Raw genomic sequence first — 19472 nt, 5'->3', positions numbered from 1 at the left:
CTGATTACTACTTAATTTTAAATTAAAAACGTAAATATTAAACAGAAATTATTTATTATTTATTATTCTAGTATTATAAGTCTATATATATATATATATATATATATACATGTATAGTAAATATACAGTATCTATAAATCTAATATGTACAAATCCAATATAAATATATGTATCTCAATACTGTTTTTTACTCATGTAGCTCGATAAAAACAGAATTATTCAAGAATATTACTTTTATGTATATAATTAACTGGCTCGCTTTTCTAACTCGCTGCTAAATAATTTGTGAAAATCTGACAGTTGGAAGATGTGTTCACTATGCACATCTCTCTTGCTCTCTTTCTGGTAGTTCTACAATATGTTTTTTTACTGTCAAACGGTATAAATGTATGTACATACATACATGTGTTGTATAGGTGTATATTTTTTCGTCATTATTTTCTTCTTTTTTGTTTTTTTTTTTCTAATATAATAAAACCAAATATATTAAGTAAGTTTTTAAAAACCTATTTTTAAAATAATTAACATTACTTTTCAACATAAGAACAATATCTATGCAACTTATACATATATAAATTATTATATGTATATAAAATTATCATTTATATATATAAAATTAATTGTAATATATAATATTATATATTACATTTAATTTTTAATTTAACTCTTTTGCTGCGGAAAAGTCTAATACTAGCGCGCATTCTGTAGAAAGTAGAAAGTATGCAAGTCAAAACACTGAACTACATTATATTAATATAAAAATATATAAATACCAATAATAAATATCAAAGATATAGAATGAAGATGCTTCTAGTGCCATTTGAGCGATATCGGTTGAATACCTGGAAGTGCCACTAACTCAAATGACAAAACTTATTAAACACCAAGAGGCGCCAAAACCATATTTTAAACAAACTTCCAAAATTTTCATAAGCGTTAGTAGCACAATGAAAAAATTAATTATATATAATTCTTTTCTTATTATTAACCGGTGATAAAACATAATGTTATAGTTTTTTATCATTAATTGATAGTGTAGGAAATGATAAATCGCGCTTCATCTTAATGTAATTATTGTACTTAATTATGTTATTTATGTTTATCTAAAGCGCTCAAACTAAACAAAATATTGAGATACTTAGTTTTTTACTTTTGTTAAATTCTTTCTTCTCGCACTTTATTAATAAACTTTCATAAACACACGTTAAAACAGAAAAAAAGAATCGTAAAAGAGCGCAATCTTGTTGAATATCGATAATTGGTGGCTTCTAAAACAGATTGGAAGATTCAAAAATAAAAAAGTTATGTCTATACACACACACACACACACACACATATAATGTATATATATAACAATATATATATACATATGTTTTATATAGAAATATATACATGCGTGTGTATATATATACATGTGTGTGTGTGCACACTTTTCTTCTTTTATCTGTTAATTTTCTAAATATAGTGTCAGACGTAAAATTCTGTTTTGTGAATTTTTTGTTAGCTTATTTTGAAGAACATATCAATTGTCAATTTTGTTGCAAACTGCTGCTTATTTCCTCTGATATAATCAACTCGGTCAAATAATTTCATCTCGAAGATTCCGTTGTCTTCGACAGACGCTTACTCGCATTCTCTTTCCACATTCCGACACGTACAATCTTAAACATTGACCAACCCCTCTTGATCTTCCAAGAACCACTATATAGGCGCGAATTGCGTTTCAAAAAACGACATCGCGAACATTATCGCAAGAAAAAATTGCGCTGTCTAGAAAAAAAGCAAATTAAAACTTGTGTGTCATAACTAGCTAAGGATGTAACGAACTAGTTAGAGTAACATGAGAATAGAACATCATTTTTTTTCAGCGCGTCACTGTTAATTGCCGCTATTATCCGCGAAGTTGGATTGTTTGGTTCTGATGACATCAGAACATTTTGGTTCCCATCGAATCGATCGCTTTGTGCGACCCCTTTGTGCATTGTGAAATTATCGACGTGCACGCTCTCTTTCTTCTTTTCTTCTCACCCTCCTGACGGTGCTCCTGGTTCCACTACGCACCAGAATACCTCCGACCAAACTAGACGCCAGACTGGTTTTTGCTCAATTTAGATTCCCCATTGTTCGATCTGCGCTGGAATGTGAAAATAAAAGAACTACACTAAATCATCTCTTATTCGCGTATGTTGCATAGGAAAACACCACGGCAGTGCCAACAAGCATTACGCCTCGTGTCAAGTTGATTTTGTGTAGACGAAATGTGTTCAAATAATAATTGCTATTTTTGTCAACATGTTTTTTTGTTTCTAAATCCGATTTGTCAATATACTACGTACTTGATTAAAAAAATATTCGATGTTTGATTCGAGTTTTGATTAATAAATATTCAAATAAATAATCAAATTGATGAAAACAATTGTCATTAATTGATCAAAAGATCAGAATTTCATTTTTTTTTGTTTTTAACGTAATGTTTTTAAATAGTACCTAGAATAATTTTATGGTGTAGCTGCAATGAAAAGTTAAACAAGAATGCTAGTGCGACATTACACACGTATTGATAAGAAGCTGAAGTGCATATCGCGGTATGTTCCCAGCACTGCATACAGTTGACTCATTGTACGTTCTCTGTCCGAGAAGTACCACGCCGAAATGCAATAAAATAGCTCTGAGCAGGTGTAAACTTCCAGATGTTTTTAGTGCAACTTCAAAACAGTTTTCACATTATCTATATTCTTTTTTTTTGAAAGTTAGTATCTCTCTCTCTCTCTCTGTCTCGAATCTTATAAAGTACACAAGCTCATTCAGCGGCAATAATAATCATTGATTCACATGTCATCTGGCTGCAGTATGCGTCACTGCATTATTACACTTGTAGAAAGAGCGGCGTTAGATGCATCATTGGTTTGTCATGCGGGATATTTCAGCGCAAGCTGCTCGAATAACCAGTGACGGGCATGAAAAGTCTTCTTAATCATCAGTGGGTGCTATTAGTTATTTGCAGATGTAAACGGAACAAGTTTTCCTAACACGTTACTCTACAGACTATTTGAATTACTCTTTTATTAACATAATAAGTTTATTAGTTCACATTTTATTTATATAATAACTATCTAGTAAAATCGGTTGATTAAATTTTATATTGTAAAACAAATATATAAAATTTTCTATTTTAAGTTTTAAAATAATAAAAACTTTTTACATGTAGTTCTTATTTGTTATATTCTTATTAATATGTCTTATTTTAAAATACTATTAAAAAGTTGTTTTTTGCAGTTATCTATTTTTTGTGACATCTTTAAAAAAACATTTTGTATGATCAATCTACCGTAAAAAATGTTGATCATGTCCAAATAGTGCAATGACAGATTTTTCTCTGCCGGATGTTGAAATGCAAGCGAAGGGGATAGATAACGCAGGCGTTAAGTAAATATCCAACACCAATATACTTTAGTCTAAAAGAATTTTACCTGGTCATGTCATAAAATGCATAGTTTAGTATAAAAGAAACGATTAAAATATTCTGAAATTTCACACTAAAAAAGCTACTATAAATTTCGGAAATTAAAGAAAGATTTTTCTAATTTTTTTGTTACTCACGCTAATCTGTTGACATGCTTTGGAAGACACGCCGCCGCCGTTTTGTTTCAGAAAATAAAGCAGAAACAACATTATATTTGCAAAATAAGTTATTAAAAACATGTTACAATAAAAATGTAATAATTAATATTTGTTCATAAAATCTAAGATGTGTAAATATCTAGATAATTATTAAATTAAATGATAATTGTAATTACTTGTAATTGTAAACCACCATTATTTTCATGTATATGTATATGTAACTGATTAATAATGAGGCATTATCCTTATAAACATATCTACTCGTTTTAATATAAAAAAGTGTATTTTCTGTAATTATAGGAGAAAAAACATTATTTCTTTTATTACAAATTTGTTATTGACACTATTAGTCGTTTCTCAATAGAACGTACATACAACATCTATACAAAAAACATTTTTATTAATTACTTGGACGTAGAACATTTTCTTCCCATTATCAATATAAATATTTGCGTAAAATATTTTTCGTGTGTATTTGAAAATGCGCACAGGTTATTACAGCCCTGGTTGTCACGTCGAGTTCTGTAAAAGGGTCCGGCGAGCGTCAAACCCACTCCTGGGCCAGTCTCGGAGTCGGCCCATTCCATTCCGGACCCATCGTAGTCGTCTCTCGCGTGCATCGTCCGCCGGAAGAAGCATTCCATTCATGTTTCGGAACGCGCAACACGCGAGTGAGAGAAAATTACGAAGAGAGACCGATCAGTGCCTCTCTGCAAGAAGCAAAGTGCGAGCAGGTCCTCAGTATACTACCTGGCGCCGTCTTCAGGGCCGTGATGACGACGAGTCCACCAAGAACAACCTGTCCTTTTGTGAACGCATTCAACACCAAACACGTGGTCTTGCATTATTGTTTCAGCGCTGCTCCGAACACACGGAGGTGATGCGGTAAGGCTGTACTGGTGCGTTCTTTTGTTTACTTTGTTCTTTTTTACCGCTATTTTGCCTCGTATCTGTATGTCCGGAAACGTGCCTCGATATCGCTGTTTAAATTGCACTCGACGGCAAAATTTATCGATCAATTGACTCCGAATTTTTGACTAGATTGTAGTTTTATGCTGATTGAGTAAGTTTTTGTGCACATATCCATCGCGCGCAGTTAAAGATAATCACACGCTGTATCTCAGGTTTAATTAAAGATAGATTTAGGTCTATAAATATAATACGTCGATTAAGTGATTTTTATCATATATTTGAGCTACAGATAAAATACGAGTGGTTAGAATAGTGGAAAACACTTAGATGTCTGTCGTATCGTCAACGCCATCTGTAATATATGAATTTAATGTTATTCTTTTAAAAAATAGTTTTTATTCAGTCTTTGTAGTAAAATTAAGTCAACATTTAAATTCACAATTTTATAAATGTAATTACTAAAACAAGTTTATTCTTACGTTTAAGTACATCTCTATCATTAGCCATTTTCGTACAACTACACTTATAGAACTTGGATATTATTTACAGAATATCAAAATTAAAATTCACATGCAAAATACATATATATTTATTTATAATTTTTATTAAATATATTTATATATATTTAAATATATTTATTTATAATTTTTATTTTCATTGTTTGTGGTTGACGTAAAATTACTTATTAATCTGTAAAAAAAATATTATGTGAAATTTATTTAGTAGATAAATAGATTGCAAGTTTGTTTGAGGGGCCGTTATTTCGACTGTCTTCATTTCCAAAGCGCATAACAACCACGCATCCTCCGCATGCTAACGCGGCTGTTGAACTCGCCGGTCTCACTTTATGTATAAGATTATCGTTTTTAAGTCGTCCAATGTACAGTCGGCAGACATCACTGATCTATGTACGTACACACACACACACACACACACACAGTGTGTATATATATATATATATATATATATATATATATATATATATATGTGTGGGAATTATTCCAGAAGAACAAGAAACAGGCTGTTCCTGCTGAGGAGCATGACTTGTTTTCGCGTTAGAAATCTTGTTTCCCAAAAGAGCGCGACAGAATAACGCATCTGCGACGTGCAAGTTTCAAGACTACGTGAATGGTAAAATGGGAATCCTAGACTTGTTCTCTCTTTGCTGTTGTCGCAAAATCGCCGTACTTCTTACACTCTTAGGTGATAATGTCAAGTGCGGATAACAAATGTGTAATATCATGTTGTTAAGTTTCCTGAGAATATGCTCTACGAGCAGCGATACTAATATCAAGTTATCTTTCGGTTGTGACAACCTGAAGTTGTTTCAATTGCTTAATAAAGTGGGTTTGTTTTATCGATAAAACTGAACTTTTTCTACACACTATTTTTTTGTCTATATGATATAGATTGATAAATTCTTTTCTACAATTAAAGTACATATAATAAAAGACCCGGAAAATCCAACTTTATATAACAAAATAAAATAAATTGAAATTATTAAAACATTAGTCCTATATATGTGTGTATATATATATATATATATATATATATATATATATATATATATAATTTATAACAAAGTAATGAGTATGTACAAGATAAGATAAAACAAAAATAACAGTTAATCAATATATTTTTCTTGCGCATAATTTTATGTTATACACTTATTCATGAAATATATATATATATATATATATTATACTTTGTTATAAATTACTTTCTAAATTTTATTCTATATATTTCTTGATGTTGTATTAATTTTATTTTTTTATTATATTATATATCGCACATGTTTTGATTTCCACAAAAATAATCGAAACATTTTTTAAAAGATAAAAAGATAACAAGATGTAAAACAGAAAAGTTTTGCGCTTATATGCATTTTCACAGAAAAAATTTAATATCCAACGCTCTCAAAATCTTTTTTGCTACTTTATTCATGAATTTAACCGAATGACGTGTTCAGTTCAGAAGTTGAGCGCTGATTGAACGTCGTGAATCACATTCCCTTGCTAAAGCCAGGTACTACGCGCGTAACGTCATATATTTCTCCGAACGTATCTGGGAAATTATAATGTCTCTTCGTTCATATAAACTCCCGGCCGTATCGCGTGCAACCATTCAGTAACTCGAACAAGCTACCGTACACATCAATTCCGCGCGTCTCAACCCTTCAGATACAATTCACAAGACTCTGAATCTTCGGGTGTGCTTTCTCCACTCTCGTTCAACTAGTCTTTTTTTCCTAATTACAGTTTTCTTTTCTACAAGAAGAAAAAGTTTTATAGTCTTTGCCACTTGCAAAGCTTATTTTTAACGAAGCGCCCATTCGCTTTAGGAATTTACTGCAGTCAGAAATATGTAAGTACACACAACACAACACACACACACACACACACACACAAACAAATATCGACTTTATTTGCTCAGTGCCACATGCTTGTTTTTTTACCTCTCTTTTAGTTAATTAGATTTTATCTATTTATAATGATGTACACATAAAAGTCGGTCTCATTAACAGTGTGTGTATGTGTATCACCATATAGCTTATATACACGTAACTCTTATATATATATATAGTGTAGCATTCAATATCAGTTTTAGTAAACTGAATTAATAATGGACTTGGAGTCAGGTTTTTATTTTTATATGTAAATTTGCAAAATTAATATTCAATTAATGTAACAAACGTAATATCGATTATAAGTAAGATTGGTCAAGTAAGTAAAGCTGGCATCTATCTTTATTATTCGTGAAAACATATCGACTTTATTTTTATTGCTTATATATAAACTCCAAGGTACCTGCAAAAGACATATGTCTATAAATAGCAACATGTGTCAACATAACTTGTCTTATGACTAATTTAAGAATATAGCTCGGAAAAAAGTTTCTCCGCTATCGAGAAAATTGTCTTGATAACTAATTTTTATATTACTGCTTTTTTATTGCCGCTACCGACTGCAAACATCGCAATCGATCAACATGGCAAAACAAATAAATTTTTAAATTAGGAGACGGATATTCAAAAGTACAAACTAAAACATTCAAAGTGCGACAGACTTCGAATTTGTCCCCTCTTCCGGAGTGTCAGGGTGCGCTTACTCTTCGGTAATCCGATCATGAACTCGAGTTGGGAAATAGAACGGTTCGGCGCGGCAGCTGCATCAAGAACGTAGTACCGCGTTACATACAACGCAGCTGCGAACAACAATACCCTCAAGTAACCAGCCAACTCGCTCGAGGACCCGCCATCAACTGATCGGATCCGTTGAAGCCGGTACGGCGTGTCTCGGTTGTTCTACGGCCTGACCCACAGCTCTGGCCTGTGTCGGGTCTCATGCCGCCTATCGCCGGATACAGTCTGACGATTCGTTGGCCGCACGTCGGTCGCAGTTGTGAGTGGCGTGCGTACTCGTATGTGTGTGACGTGTCGTCACCTCCTGTGTGCGACTCATAACTCCGTTGTGTCTCGCGCGAGTGCTTACGAGCGAGTGCGTACGCCGAAGCATTCGTTAATATCATTTCCGGCGTGCGCGTAGAACTGTGCACATAGTTTCAGTTGTGTTGTGTTGTGTCTCGCGCGCGGCGTCTGTCTGTCCGTCGCTCTCTCTTCCGTCTCCTTCATACACTCGTCATCGTCATCTTCTTCTGCGAGTACGTGCCGCAACGTTGCGGTTCCCGCTGTTCTGCTGTTCTCGCGGGAGGTCAGCACCTTAGCATCGGTAGGTAGGTAAATAGATAGATAGGTAGGTAGGTAAGTGTGGAATGTAAGATTTGGGGTTGCTGCCGCGCTAGAACGTAGAAGGCACAGACTTCTCTGAAAGAGAAAGAAGAGCGAAAGCCTCCCATTACCTCTTGAAAGGAGAGCTCGCGGTGAAATATGAGCAGCCAGTTTTCGGTAGTTTTCTTTTTTTTCTTGGTTGATTGGCCAAACGCGGGAGATCTATCGTGTGTTTTGCGATGAAGTTGCCGGCTCGAAATCTGCGAGACGATTGGACAAGGAGGCTTGTATATAGTTCAGTCGCTTCTCCGCGGGATTTTAATAAAAAATCGTGCTTGAGAGATGTATAATCGAGTCCGTGAAACGATTCGCGAGTAGATTTTATATGATCTCGCTGATAAAAGAAATTGCCTAACTTTTAAAAAAATTCTCTTGTAATTTTTAACTGATAGAATCATTTATATATCTATCATACTATTTAAATAAAAATTTTCCTGTTGGGTGTCAAAAAGTTCAACTTGTCGATAATACACAACTTTCTCATCATCTCACTTTGATATAGCTTCTTAAAAATATTACAATCTATATATAGAAAAATAAAAAAAGTAGTTTTTTTTTATAGTTTTTCTTTTGATGTATATTGCTCAACAATTTTTCAAACTATAATCTTTGCAAAAACACTCAAATGTGAGAATAACTCAAACTTCTCAATAATAAAACTTTACGATCGACTCCTTTTATTATTTTAGGATGTTGTAATATTCAGCGTGATAAATGCATGTCGGACGGAATTACGAGCGTATCCATGAAGCGTAAGAGGAATGCATGGAATACCTCAGCGTGTGTGAAGATAAGACGAGAAGCGACAACTCGGCGAGGCAAGGGTGATTTACCTTACTCTCGCCGCTATTGTACGTCTTTGTTGTTTACGAACGGTATTTTTATAGAGATCATGTAGAAAGAACCCCTATGACACCGTTAAAACATAGGAGATTCTTGTATTAAGGTATTGTAACATTTCACCGCGTAGTTCACTTAAATAAAAACGTCAAAATAGTATTGTATGCATGTTTATTGATCATAATGCATTCTATAAAAATAACAATTTGTAGCTTAAAAAATGAGAATTCAACCAAATAAGTGTTAATAAAAATACTAAATATTTGCGAAAAAACGGATAACATTGCTCACGACAACATGTCACAAAAAACTTTAGTCAGTATACATATATAAATTATAAACATTGTAAATACGACTATTTTAATAACAAATTAAAAACAAATATTTTGATGTTTTCCCAATGTTAAACGGTGGTTAATTTTTATTCCAGCGTGACAATAATTGATAACACAATCTTGTTAGTTTATTTCTTAATAAATGATTTTTTATATTACATAATATTTTAAAAGTAACATACCTATTGTATTCATGCTTTATAGTTTTTATACATTTATAAATAATTTATACATTTAGCGATCTTTTATCAATCAATAAAATATTTGCAGCAATATATAGTTATCTGTAAAAAGTTTTTTTATTTATATATTCCTATAAATAATTGATTGATTGTAGAAATTTTGCACAAAGTATATTTGTAATAATAGTGCTTTTTCTTTATAAACAATGTTGAAATAACATTATAAGTAGTAAAAAATAAGTTGTTTTGTTTGACATAAATTATTTTCTTTAAAATAAAGCAGAACACCCAGGCGCTTTAGGAAACAATATACGATACTGAACGTGCGTACTCTCCTTGTATACTCACGCTCGAGTTTTCATTCTAGAAATAGAAGTGAATGAGTGCGTTGAGCAAGTGTTTGTTGTGTGAAAGACTTGAGTACATAGCAGTGTCAATCCCGCAGATAATCTGGAAGTAGTGACGCCCTGTTTATTCTGTTCGGTAGTTTGGCGTGGCAAACAAGAGCCCGAAATATCAGATTCGTATATTTTCAGTCTTTTTAATTGGATAGGACCGTCGCGATACTCGTAAATTATTCGAATTCGTAATTAAACCGTTACCGCGTTCCTCCGCGTGAGTATTCTCTGCGCAAAGAACGACGTTCTTTGTTCACTTTTTTATATCGACAGTTGAGAGAGAGAGAGAGAGAAAGAGAGAAAGAAAGACCATTTTTATTTAAGTTTAAAAAACATTTCTACTGAGTGATTTTTGAACAAAGAAGTAACATTTGTTTCAGTTTTCGTATGTAATTCTACTTAATACAACCACAAGTTGGTAATTGGCACGTCGTCAGAACGAATATATTTTCTAACTAATTACTAGAAATGAAATAATCCGAAGAACTTGCGCTTAAAATAATAACTGAATTGATGTTTGTTGTGCATTCTAATAAGATAAATAATTCAATAGGGAATTTTGTTTCGCAACAGATAAAACGTGACTTTTAACAAACGAGTTATGGCTCCGAGTACAACATTGTCATGATTTCAGCAAGAAGTTGAACTCTTAGTACTCTTACATTTACCATATTGTAATAAATAAATGGCTTACTTACATGTAGCCGTTCATGCAATGCAACTTCTCGCGCGTTGACGCTTATCTTTGCAAACAATTGACCATAATGCGGTTTCAATTATATTGCAATTGAAGGCAACGCTTGATTTACGCGTTACATCGCTTATTGCTACGTGCTACGTAGTGCATAAACATCGTAACACGTGTAACTTTACGGAAACCGCGAGTAAAGATCGCATGACCTAAAAATTACAATCATTTCGACGTCGAAGAACTTGATAAGCCAAATATATCGAAATACTTGATAAGAAAATACTTTTGTGAAGTAATGAGATACGATAATATAAAATTGATTAAAGATGTCATTATAGTCTTCTCTCTTTTCGAGATGAGTAAAAAAAAAAAAAAATCAGAAAACAACATTTCGTAATAATAAACATTGCAAATACGTTTTATCTTCTTCATATTCTTTTATTACTTCAATATTTTATATTTGAAAGCAAACTCGATTTGTTTGTAAGATACAATGCACTATAACAAAGCAAAATATTGCTCGCCTTTGCATTGTTTCAATTTCCACATTGTTTTAATTTTAAACAGTTTGCTGCAACAAAACATTAACATCGGATATTTTCCATTGTATTTAGTAGAGCAACGTAATAAGACAATTTCACTAACTTAACGTTTTGATATTTAAAAGTTCTTACATTATCTAGCGGAAATTATGTTTTTTTTTCTCTGAGAACATAGCGCGATATCTCAAAAAGTCAAATCAATATGTCATAGCATGTATTAGTTGGACATTGCTGTAAAAGTTTAATCAACTCTTTTTCTTTACTTTCTAATCTATCTCCATTCGCTATATATTTAGCATAAAGACTTTACATGTTATCGGTTTTCTGAAGCTTCCTTACAAAAAAGCGTTTTATTCTTTTATCTGTTGCGCCAACTTTCTCGAGCTCGGCTTTTTTGTAATCTGGAATTCAACGTGATAAAATATTTTTCTGTATGTCTTCACGTAGGAATACAGAAAAGGACTGCGAACAACAAAACGAATACTTGTCTCGGGCAGGGAAAAAACTTACTTTTTGTTCATACGCATGTGACAGAATTTGGCTACAGATTTTCGTTTACATACAATATCTTGCAATGGTTTATATAATTTTTTTAGAACAACATATAATGTGTTTTTTTATGTATTATATAAAATCCGTAGAGTAATTAGAAGTTATTTGCACGCGCATATACACGTATACACACACACACACACAAACGTGTATTATATTATTAGCAAATATTACTGACGTGTTTATTGCGTTTCATAATAAAAAATACAAATACAAAGTAATTAAAAACATGCAAAGTACTTTCTTTCAATTTAGCAAAGTGTGTGTCAAAAAAAAAACAATATTCTCATACACTGCACACTTTCCGTTGTCTTTAAGCTGTTTCTCTCTTTCGATGTCCAACAAAACTGTAGAAACATCTGCTTCTTCTACAAAGGTGGTCTCGTCAGATAATGCCGTATAAAAAAAAAGAAAGAGAGAAAAAGAGAGAAACACAACCAAATATACAAAATTACCAATTTCTTCAAGAGAAAAAACACGTTTTTTTTTCAGGTTTATAAAATTGCACTTGTACATTTCTTTTTCTTTCGATTCTTCTCTATTTCCGACATTTTCGCTATGCAAAGTTTTTCCATAAAAATTGTCAAAAAATTTGCATTTAAGATTGATATAAGATCTTTTTTTTTTTAAAATTTCTTTTGTACGATACCAAACGCTTCAGAAATAAACTTTCATTGCGATGTAAAATTTTGTTGCGCTTCTTTTTCGTTCGATTTTTTTCTTCCTTCTTTTCTTTCTTTCTTCCGTTCTATTTTTCCTGTTAGAATTTCTTATCATAAGAGGAAGTTGATAGAAGAATATTTAATCAAAACCCACGAGAGTACATCCATCTGACAGGCGTTTTTCTCTGCAATTACTAACTGATATGAATCATTTAATATTATATTTGTTAACATGATATAGGAGATATATATATATATAAAGGAAGTGATAAGATAATTATTGTTTGGCTGAATACTTTTGAATATAAGAAAAATAATACTTATTAAAGACAATTTGCCGCGCTAAAAGTAAGGAAATAAATACAAAATAAAGTTGAGCTACTTTTTATCTTTTTTTTTTTTTTGACGTCCAGTTATTTAAACTGATTCGAATTATGGTACAAATCTCTCTCTCTCTCTCTCTCTCTCTATCTATCTATCTATCTATCTATCTATCTATCTATCTATCTTTCTTTCTTTTATTGCTTATATAAAACGTAACTTGATAATATTTCTTTATGCGAACAATTTCTCCGACTTTCTTTTTCTTTAATTCATTTTCGTTGTTTCTTTTTCTTCTTCTTACTTTTAATATTGTCATTGTTACGTAGTACGAATGTTACAGAAAATTCAAATATATGATACGTCGTTCATATAAGCAGCAATTCATAACAAAGAACACTAAAAGTTACATACAAAATCTCAAGCAGTAAGATATATAAGCAGTAAGCAAATCAATTAATCGGAAACCAACATTCTTTCACAAATGTTCTCTTATATTAATTACCGCAAAAGAATTTTGAGGTAAATACTATTATACTGCGATAAAAAAATAACACAAGTCGAAGAGCATTCCGAATGTCTTACAAAACTGGCCTAATAACGGTATTCAGTCAGAAATCATTGCTAGATCTGATACGACAATAAAAACAAAGATCAAAGTTTTCGGATAATTTAGAATATCTCTTTTATATTTACAAGATGTTCTGGAAAACTGGCGACGAGACGAGCATAGCAGGATTATTATATGAGCACGCAGGTGTCGATGCAGATGTCGCGTAGCGTGGCAGACGTTCGCCACGATCGTGTTGCTTGCGGTATTTGTAAGCGCACGCGCGCGTGTGTGAGTATGTATGTATATCGTCTCGAAATTTTAATAAAACGTGTACGAGAAGCGAAAGAATAGAAGAAGAGAGAAGAAATAAGGCGCCCGTGTGTATTATTTGCCTTACGCTGTGAACTCGAGTGCCGCAAGTGTGATTATACATACACCATGAATCAAATACATATATACGATATTTGGCGTGTTACTTTCGCTTTTTTCAGATCTCTATATGAATGTATAAAAGCTTACGTAGGATCATCAAAAAAAAAAAAAAAAAAAAAAAAGGGAACCAGAATACCGAACGAACATATCGATTCATGTTGGAATTTCGAATAGAATCGAAATTATAAGAGAGAACACAATCAGCTTGATTGAGATACATTATAGATTGAAGAAATTTTTTTGAAACCTTTTCGCTATATATATTTCCGTTTTGTTGTCTGGTATCTTTATATATTGCAACATATACATAAATTCTTTCTTATTTGGTTTCTTCTATCATCTAATTTTTATTAGTGGATCAATATCGTATAGATATAAAGATTATATATTGATTTTAAATGATAAGAAGACGCTAAACAATATACGTTTATTCGTGTTTATTTATATAGTTTTTTTACTTTTATAAAATACAGCTTTTAAAATATTTGTATATCTATTTACACGTTTGTCTGTATAATGACATATTAATTTTATATAGACTTTTGCGCAAAGTCAAAATTGTATTAATTGTATTAATATTAGGAACCTACCATAATTTGAGTAAAAAAGCTTATTCTATTTGTTTTGTTCTGTTGTTTTTACTATCCCGTCTTAGATCAGATAATATTTATTATTTCATTATCGTTTCAGATAGAAGTCGAGATGTTGTGATGGCTGGTAGGTCACGACGTTCGAGCACAGAGCTCGAACCAGATCTATCTACGCCATCGGCTCCAAAGAAGTTCAGACAATTTGAAACATCGCCCGAAAAATTTACGGTGGAACGTGTAACCAAAATAGAAAGTGCTGATAAACCGCACACGAGTAAAACATCTTTACAAGAGAAAGTTCAAGAAAGAAGAGAATCGTCTTCACGTATTATTGCGGAAAAAACATCGGAACCGGCAGTTTCGACTAGTGAAACACCTTTAGAATCGACCGAGCAGACAGTTGAAGTACATGCGGAATCGAAACTATCCGAAACAGAAGAACAAGATAATAAACCAAGGATCTCGTCAGAAGCGATTCCAAGCACTTCGAGACAAGGTGAAGAAGAAGAGGCAATACCGAGTACTTCAAGGCAAGGAGAACAGGAGGAACAGATCGGTATACTACAATCTTTTGTAACATACAGCGATCTGAGTGAACTTACTCGTTCCGCCGGAAAAAGTTCAATGACCGAAACGACCGTACAAAGTTTCATGGTGCGCGAGCATTCGTTATACGAGGAGTTGTCTCTTATCGGAAATGGCGCGTACGGTACGGTGTACAAAGCGAAAGACAAGACTAGCGGTCAAATTGTAGCACTTAAAAAAGTTAGAATACCTGTGACGCAAAACGGTTTGCCTGCATCTACAGTACGAGAAATCGGTGCTCTGAAATCACTCGAACAATATGAACATCCACATGTTGTAAGTTCTAGTAGAAAAATTTACATATATAATGTTTAGATATATAATCAGAACAATATTTAGATATATAATCAATAATATAATTATCAACCGGTACGTAATGATGTCGATGTCTTTATTCAGGTGAGATTACTGGATATCTGTCAAGGAGATTATCACAACTTAGTTCAGCCATCAGGTGAAGGTGAACAATCCGAAAGGGTGAATCGTAGTCTCACTTTATGGTTGGTATTCGAACATGTGGAAAGAGATCTCGCTTCGTTCATAGCAAGCTACCGGAATAGCACTCCGCAATCGAAGATACCCCCGGAGCTAGTGAGACAAATGACGAAGGAAATAGTTTGCGGAGTTGAGTTTTTGCACACTCATAGAATAATACACAGGGATCTAAAGCCACAGAATCTTTTAGTAACACGGGATAACAGAATCAAGATCGCGGATTTTGGTTTGGCCAGAATTTACGATTTTGAGATGAGATTAACTTCTGTGGTATGCTCATAAATGTTCACGTATGAGATGTATCACGAATTACGTGCGCGCATATTTGTTGTAAATTTACGATTTATTCTGTATGTGATACACATCTAGGTTGTAACCCAATGGTATCGACCACCCGAAGTACTCTTAAGATGTGACTACGCTACTCCCGTAGATATTTGGCCTATCGGATGCATAATGGCAGAACTTTGCAAGTTAGAGCCACTATTCCCAGGCACCAGTGAAGGCGATCAGCTTGACAGGATCTTCCAGTAAGTTCTTTTTCTTTCTTTTTGTATCATAAAATTATATTTTCTTACAACCGTATTTCTTCCGTTTCAGAGTTCTAGGTACACCGCCAAAAGAAGCATGGCCGGAAAAAGTATCGCTCAGCTGGACAGCCTTTTCATATAGAAAACCGAAACCTCTTGGTGCAATACTACCAGATCTCAACGAAGACGGATTAGACTTAGTAAAGAAGATGCTCACATTTAATCCTCGCAGTCGTATAACCGCAGCTCAAGCAGCGAGACACCGATACTTGACTGATGATGAAATATAATAACTTTTTCGTAAGTTATTTAATTTAATTTACATATATATATTTACGGCGCTAGATTAACTGACAAACTCAGACTGATATAATTGTATTCTGGAATAGAAATGACATTTAGGAATATTTTGGGTAAGATAGACAGAGTACTACTCGTATTATCGCATGTGTCGCAATTATCGAACATAGCCCATTCGAATATTTGGAATTAAATTTTTTTTTTTTTTTTTTTTGATTGTGTATACATAGATAATAAATAACATATATAATATATTACAAATTTGAGTTAGTAAACAGACAATTGACAATTAAATTCGTTATATCAAGATAAATAGTTGATAACAAACATTACGCGTATCTTTAAGTCTTTTTATTCTAGTTAAGTCGATAGTTTTTCGTTTCTTCGTTTAACAATAAACATGTATAATAATGTAACAAATGTTTTCTGCAAAAAATCCATTATATGTAAGTTACTTTATCGTAAGGACGCTTTAGTCAATTACAATTACGCAGTAACAAATACTTATTTTTGATATGTTATTTATTTATATAATATTACTAAATTACAACGTGCGTTTTAAAGTTTATTAATATTTATACCACAGACGTATTTACATCAAGAGTTAAACTCTTCTTATTAATATTTTTAATTTTTACTTTTATTCAACAAAATGCTTAACAACTAAAGATTTAGTGGTACGCATTTATATAATGTTAATAAATATATAAACTTAAGTTACTTATATATACAAGTAACATTTGTGTATTACAATACTACATAATTATACAATAATATTAAAGCATGCCTAACTTACATATGTTAAACTTTTGTAATTTATGATATGGAAAAGTGTTAGATACAAAAGTCATGTTTAGTAATAGTGACAAAGAATAAATATCTCGACATTGCTTGTTCTTCTTAGAGATATTAAATTTCAACTTTCTTTCTTTTCTTTTTTTTTTGTAATACCTTGTTATTTATTTATTATTAGGATGAGGTCACTAAATCTTACATTTTTACGTAGAACTGAACGTACTTTCTAACTGTGGCATAAAAAACTGTACATAGAAAAAAATAGTTGACCTTGAAATTCTCGAAACACTTCTATTAAAAAAACAAAAAACAAAAAACGTAATTTTTCCTTGAAATCATGTAACTTTTGTATCTAACACTTTTCCATAAAACGTATAATATAAAAGGTTTTCAAGATGTGCTAGATATCTCGTAAATAAACGTTTTTTTATATATTAATGCACAATATATGCATTAATATAACAAATATAGATAATAATATATTATCTATACAAAAATAAATATAGATAATATATACATATATATATATATATATATATATATATACACAAGGTGTCCCAGAATTAGTGTGACATCTCTCGTAGACAAGTAGAAGCAGTAAAACTGAGCCGATAAGTCCTATACCAGTTTGCTAGATTCGTAATACTTATCCAAATCTTAATTAACAAAGATCAGCGAATAAGCATGCATCGGGCTGTCTTACTCCTTCTACCTGTCTACGAGAAATGTTATACCAATTCTGGGACACCCTGTATGTACACATATATAACCCATAACGTGTATAATACGTAATATAATTAGTTTATATATAATTGCGTGTTCTGCAGTAACAATGTAAAAACAAGTGTATATATGTGCAAATGGATACCTTATAGTTTAGTATAAATTAAGCAAATATGAAACACACACACACACACACACACAAATTTATATATGTATGTATATATTACCATATATATATAAGTAGAAAATTAGTTTTCTAAGACTGAGGTCTTTTATGATCCATTAGGAACAAAATGAAGATTGAAGAATCTTCCAGAAAAAAACCAGAAAGCGCACTGCCATATTTTGTATATAAATATGAGTCATTGCAATCAGTAATGTCATATTTTTATTGATGTATGATAATGACGACATGTGTATAGAGCAATAAGTGACACTATTTATACAAATTTTTTTTTTTAGTAGTACACTTTTTTAGTAAAATACCGAAAATAGATGTAAGTGCGTTGTTATACATAGTATGTAACAAGAGACTGTATTATAAAAAGGAAATAAAAACAAACAAGATAGGTAAGAGGTCAAGATCGAGCAAATATAAAGTTGGTAAATATATATTAAACAAAATATGAATTATAGAAAAAAAAGAAATAAATAAAAAGTTTAATCGGAGAGAAAAATGAGAGCGGTCAAAGTCATAAGAAAAAATGTATAATCGCTTTTCGTGGACATGGTTCTATTCTGTGTTATAACACCGACGTGGTGGGAATACGCAAACGAAAACCGCCGTCTGTGTGGGCTCGTGAAAAAGTGCAGAAATAATATGTTCACGTACGACAGCGGTCACGATTGATACGGTGAAATCCACAATGTATTGTGTTTATTGTGTTTACGGATTTTGAGAGAAGTCCCTTGTATCTTTGCAATTTCCCTAAGATACGAGGGACTTGTCTCAAAATCCGTAGACACAGTATATTGCAAGTGTCACCGTATCGATCATTTGCAGTTTTCACTAAATCTTAGGGACTTTTCTAAAAAAAAATCCCTACACACAATATAAAGTAACATTTAACGTATCAAATCATTTGAGTTTCCATCAGTTCCAAGGGACTTTTCCAAATTCCCAAACAACATACATAGCGACTTTCGACCTAGCAAATTTTATTTACGGTTTTTCCCCAGATCCTAAAAACCTTTCCGAAGCTCCACCAAAAAAAACAATAAATTGCAATGTTCAACGTAAAAATCACTAAAAAATTTTCAGATTCTAGAGTTCTTCCAAAATTCCAAAAAAAATGCGGTTTTTGACGTATCAAATCATTTGCACACACTACCAAGATCACCCCCAAAAAAGTCATTTTCAAAACTTCAAATGAGTTAGGCCCTAACCTAACCTAACCTAACCCGGTTAGGTCCTAACCAAAAAAGTACCTAACCCGGTTAAGACCTAACCAAGAATTAGTACCTAATCCAGTTAGGGTCAGTATGTTTTCTACAGAAAATAATATTAAAGTAATTTCAGATTCGGATACAGTGGGGCACGATGATATTACATCTTTACTTCCGATTCGCGCAAACACAACAAAAAAAAGTTACGTTTCTTATCTTGAAAACTATTACCAATAGAAG

At 32.3% G+C, this 19472-nt stretch overlaps 1 protein-coding gene across 8 annotated transcripts; it reads left to right on the top strand.

Annotated features, from left to right (window-relative positions):
• Positions 1-4191: 4191 nt before the first annotated feature.
• LOC109855281 (cyclin-dependent kinase 4-like) lies at positions 4192-17597 on the top strand. 8 transcript variants are annotated; one of them, XM_020429412.1, is made up of 6 exons: positions 10070-10292; positions 13520-13684; positions 14519-15279; positions 15403-15768; positions 15868-16028; positions 16099-17597. In XM_020429412.1, the coding sequence occupies exons 3-6, from the start codon at positions 14539-14541 to the stop codon at positions 16316-16318; spliced, it is 1488 nt and encodes a 495-aa protein (XP_020285001.1). In that variant the 5' UTR covers positions 10070-10292; positions 13520-13684; positions 14519-14538; the 3' UTR covers positions 16319-17597. The 8 variants fall into 8 exon arrangements, with proteins under 8 accessions (XP_020284964.1, XP_020284981.1, XP_020284972.1 ...); XM_020429422.1 differs by lacking the exon at positions 10070-10292 and adding an exon at positions 13108-13446 and having other exon boundaries at positions 13543-13684; XM_020429375.1 differs by lacking the exons at positions 10070-10292; positions 13520-13684 and adding an exon at positions 4192-4520.
• The last annotated feature ends 1875 nt before the right edge of the window (positions 17598-19472 follow it).

Source organism: Pseudomyrmex gracilis, unplaced genomic scaffold, assembly GCF_002006095.1.
Source record: "Pseudomyrmex gracilis isolate BER0280 unplaced genomic scaffold, ASM200609v1 scaffold_3, whole genome shotgun sequence".
Classification (NCBI taxonomy): Eukaryota; Metazoa; Arthropoda; class Insecta; order Hymenoptera; family Formicidae; genus Pseudomyrmex; species Pseudomyrmex gracilis.
This window is presented reverse-complemented; position numbering and strand designations above follow the sequence as displayed.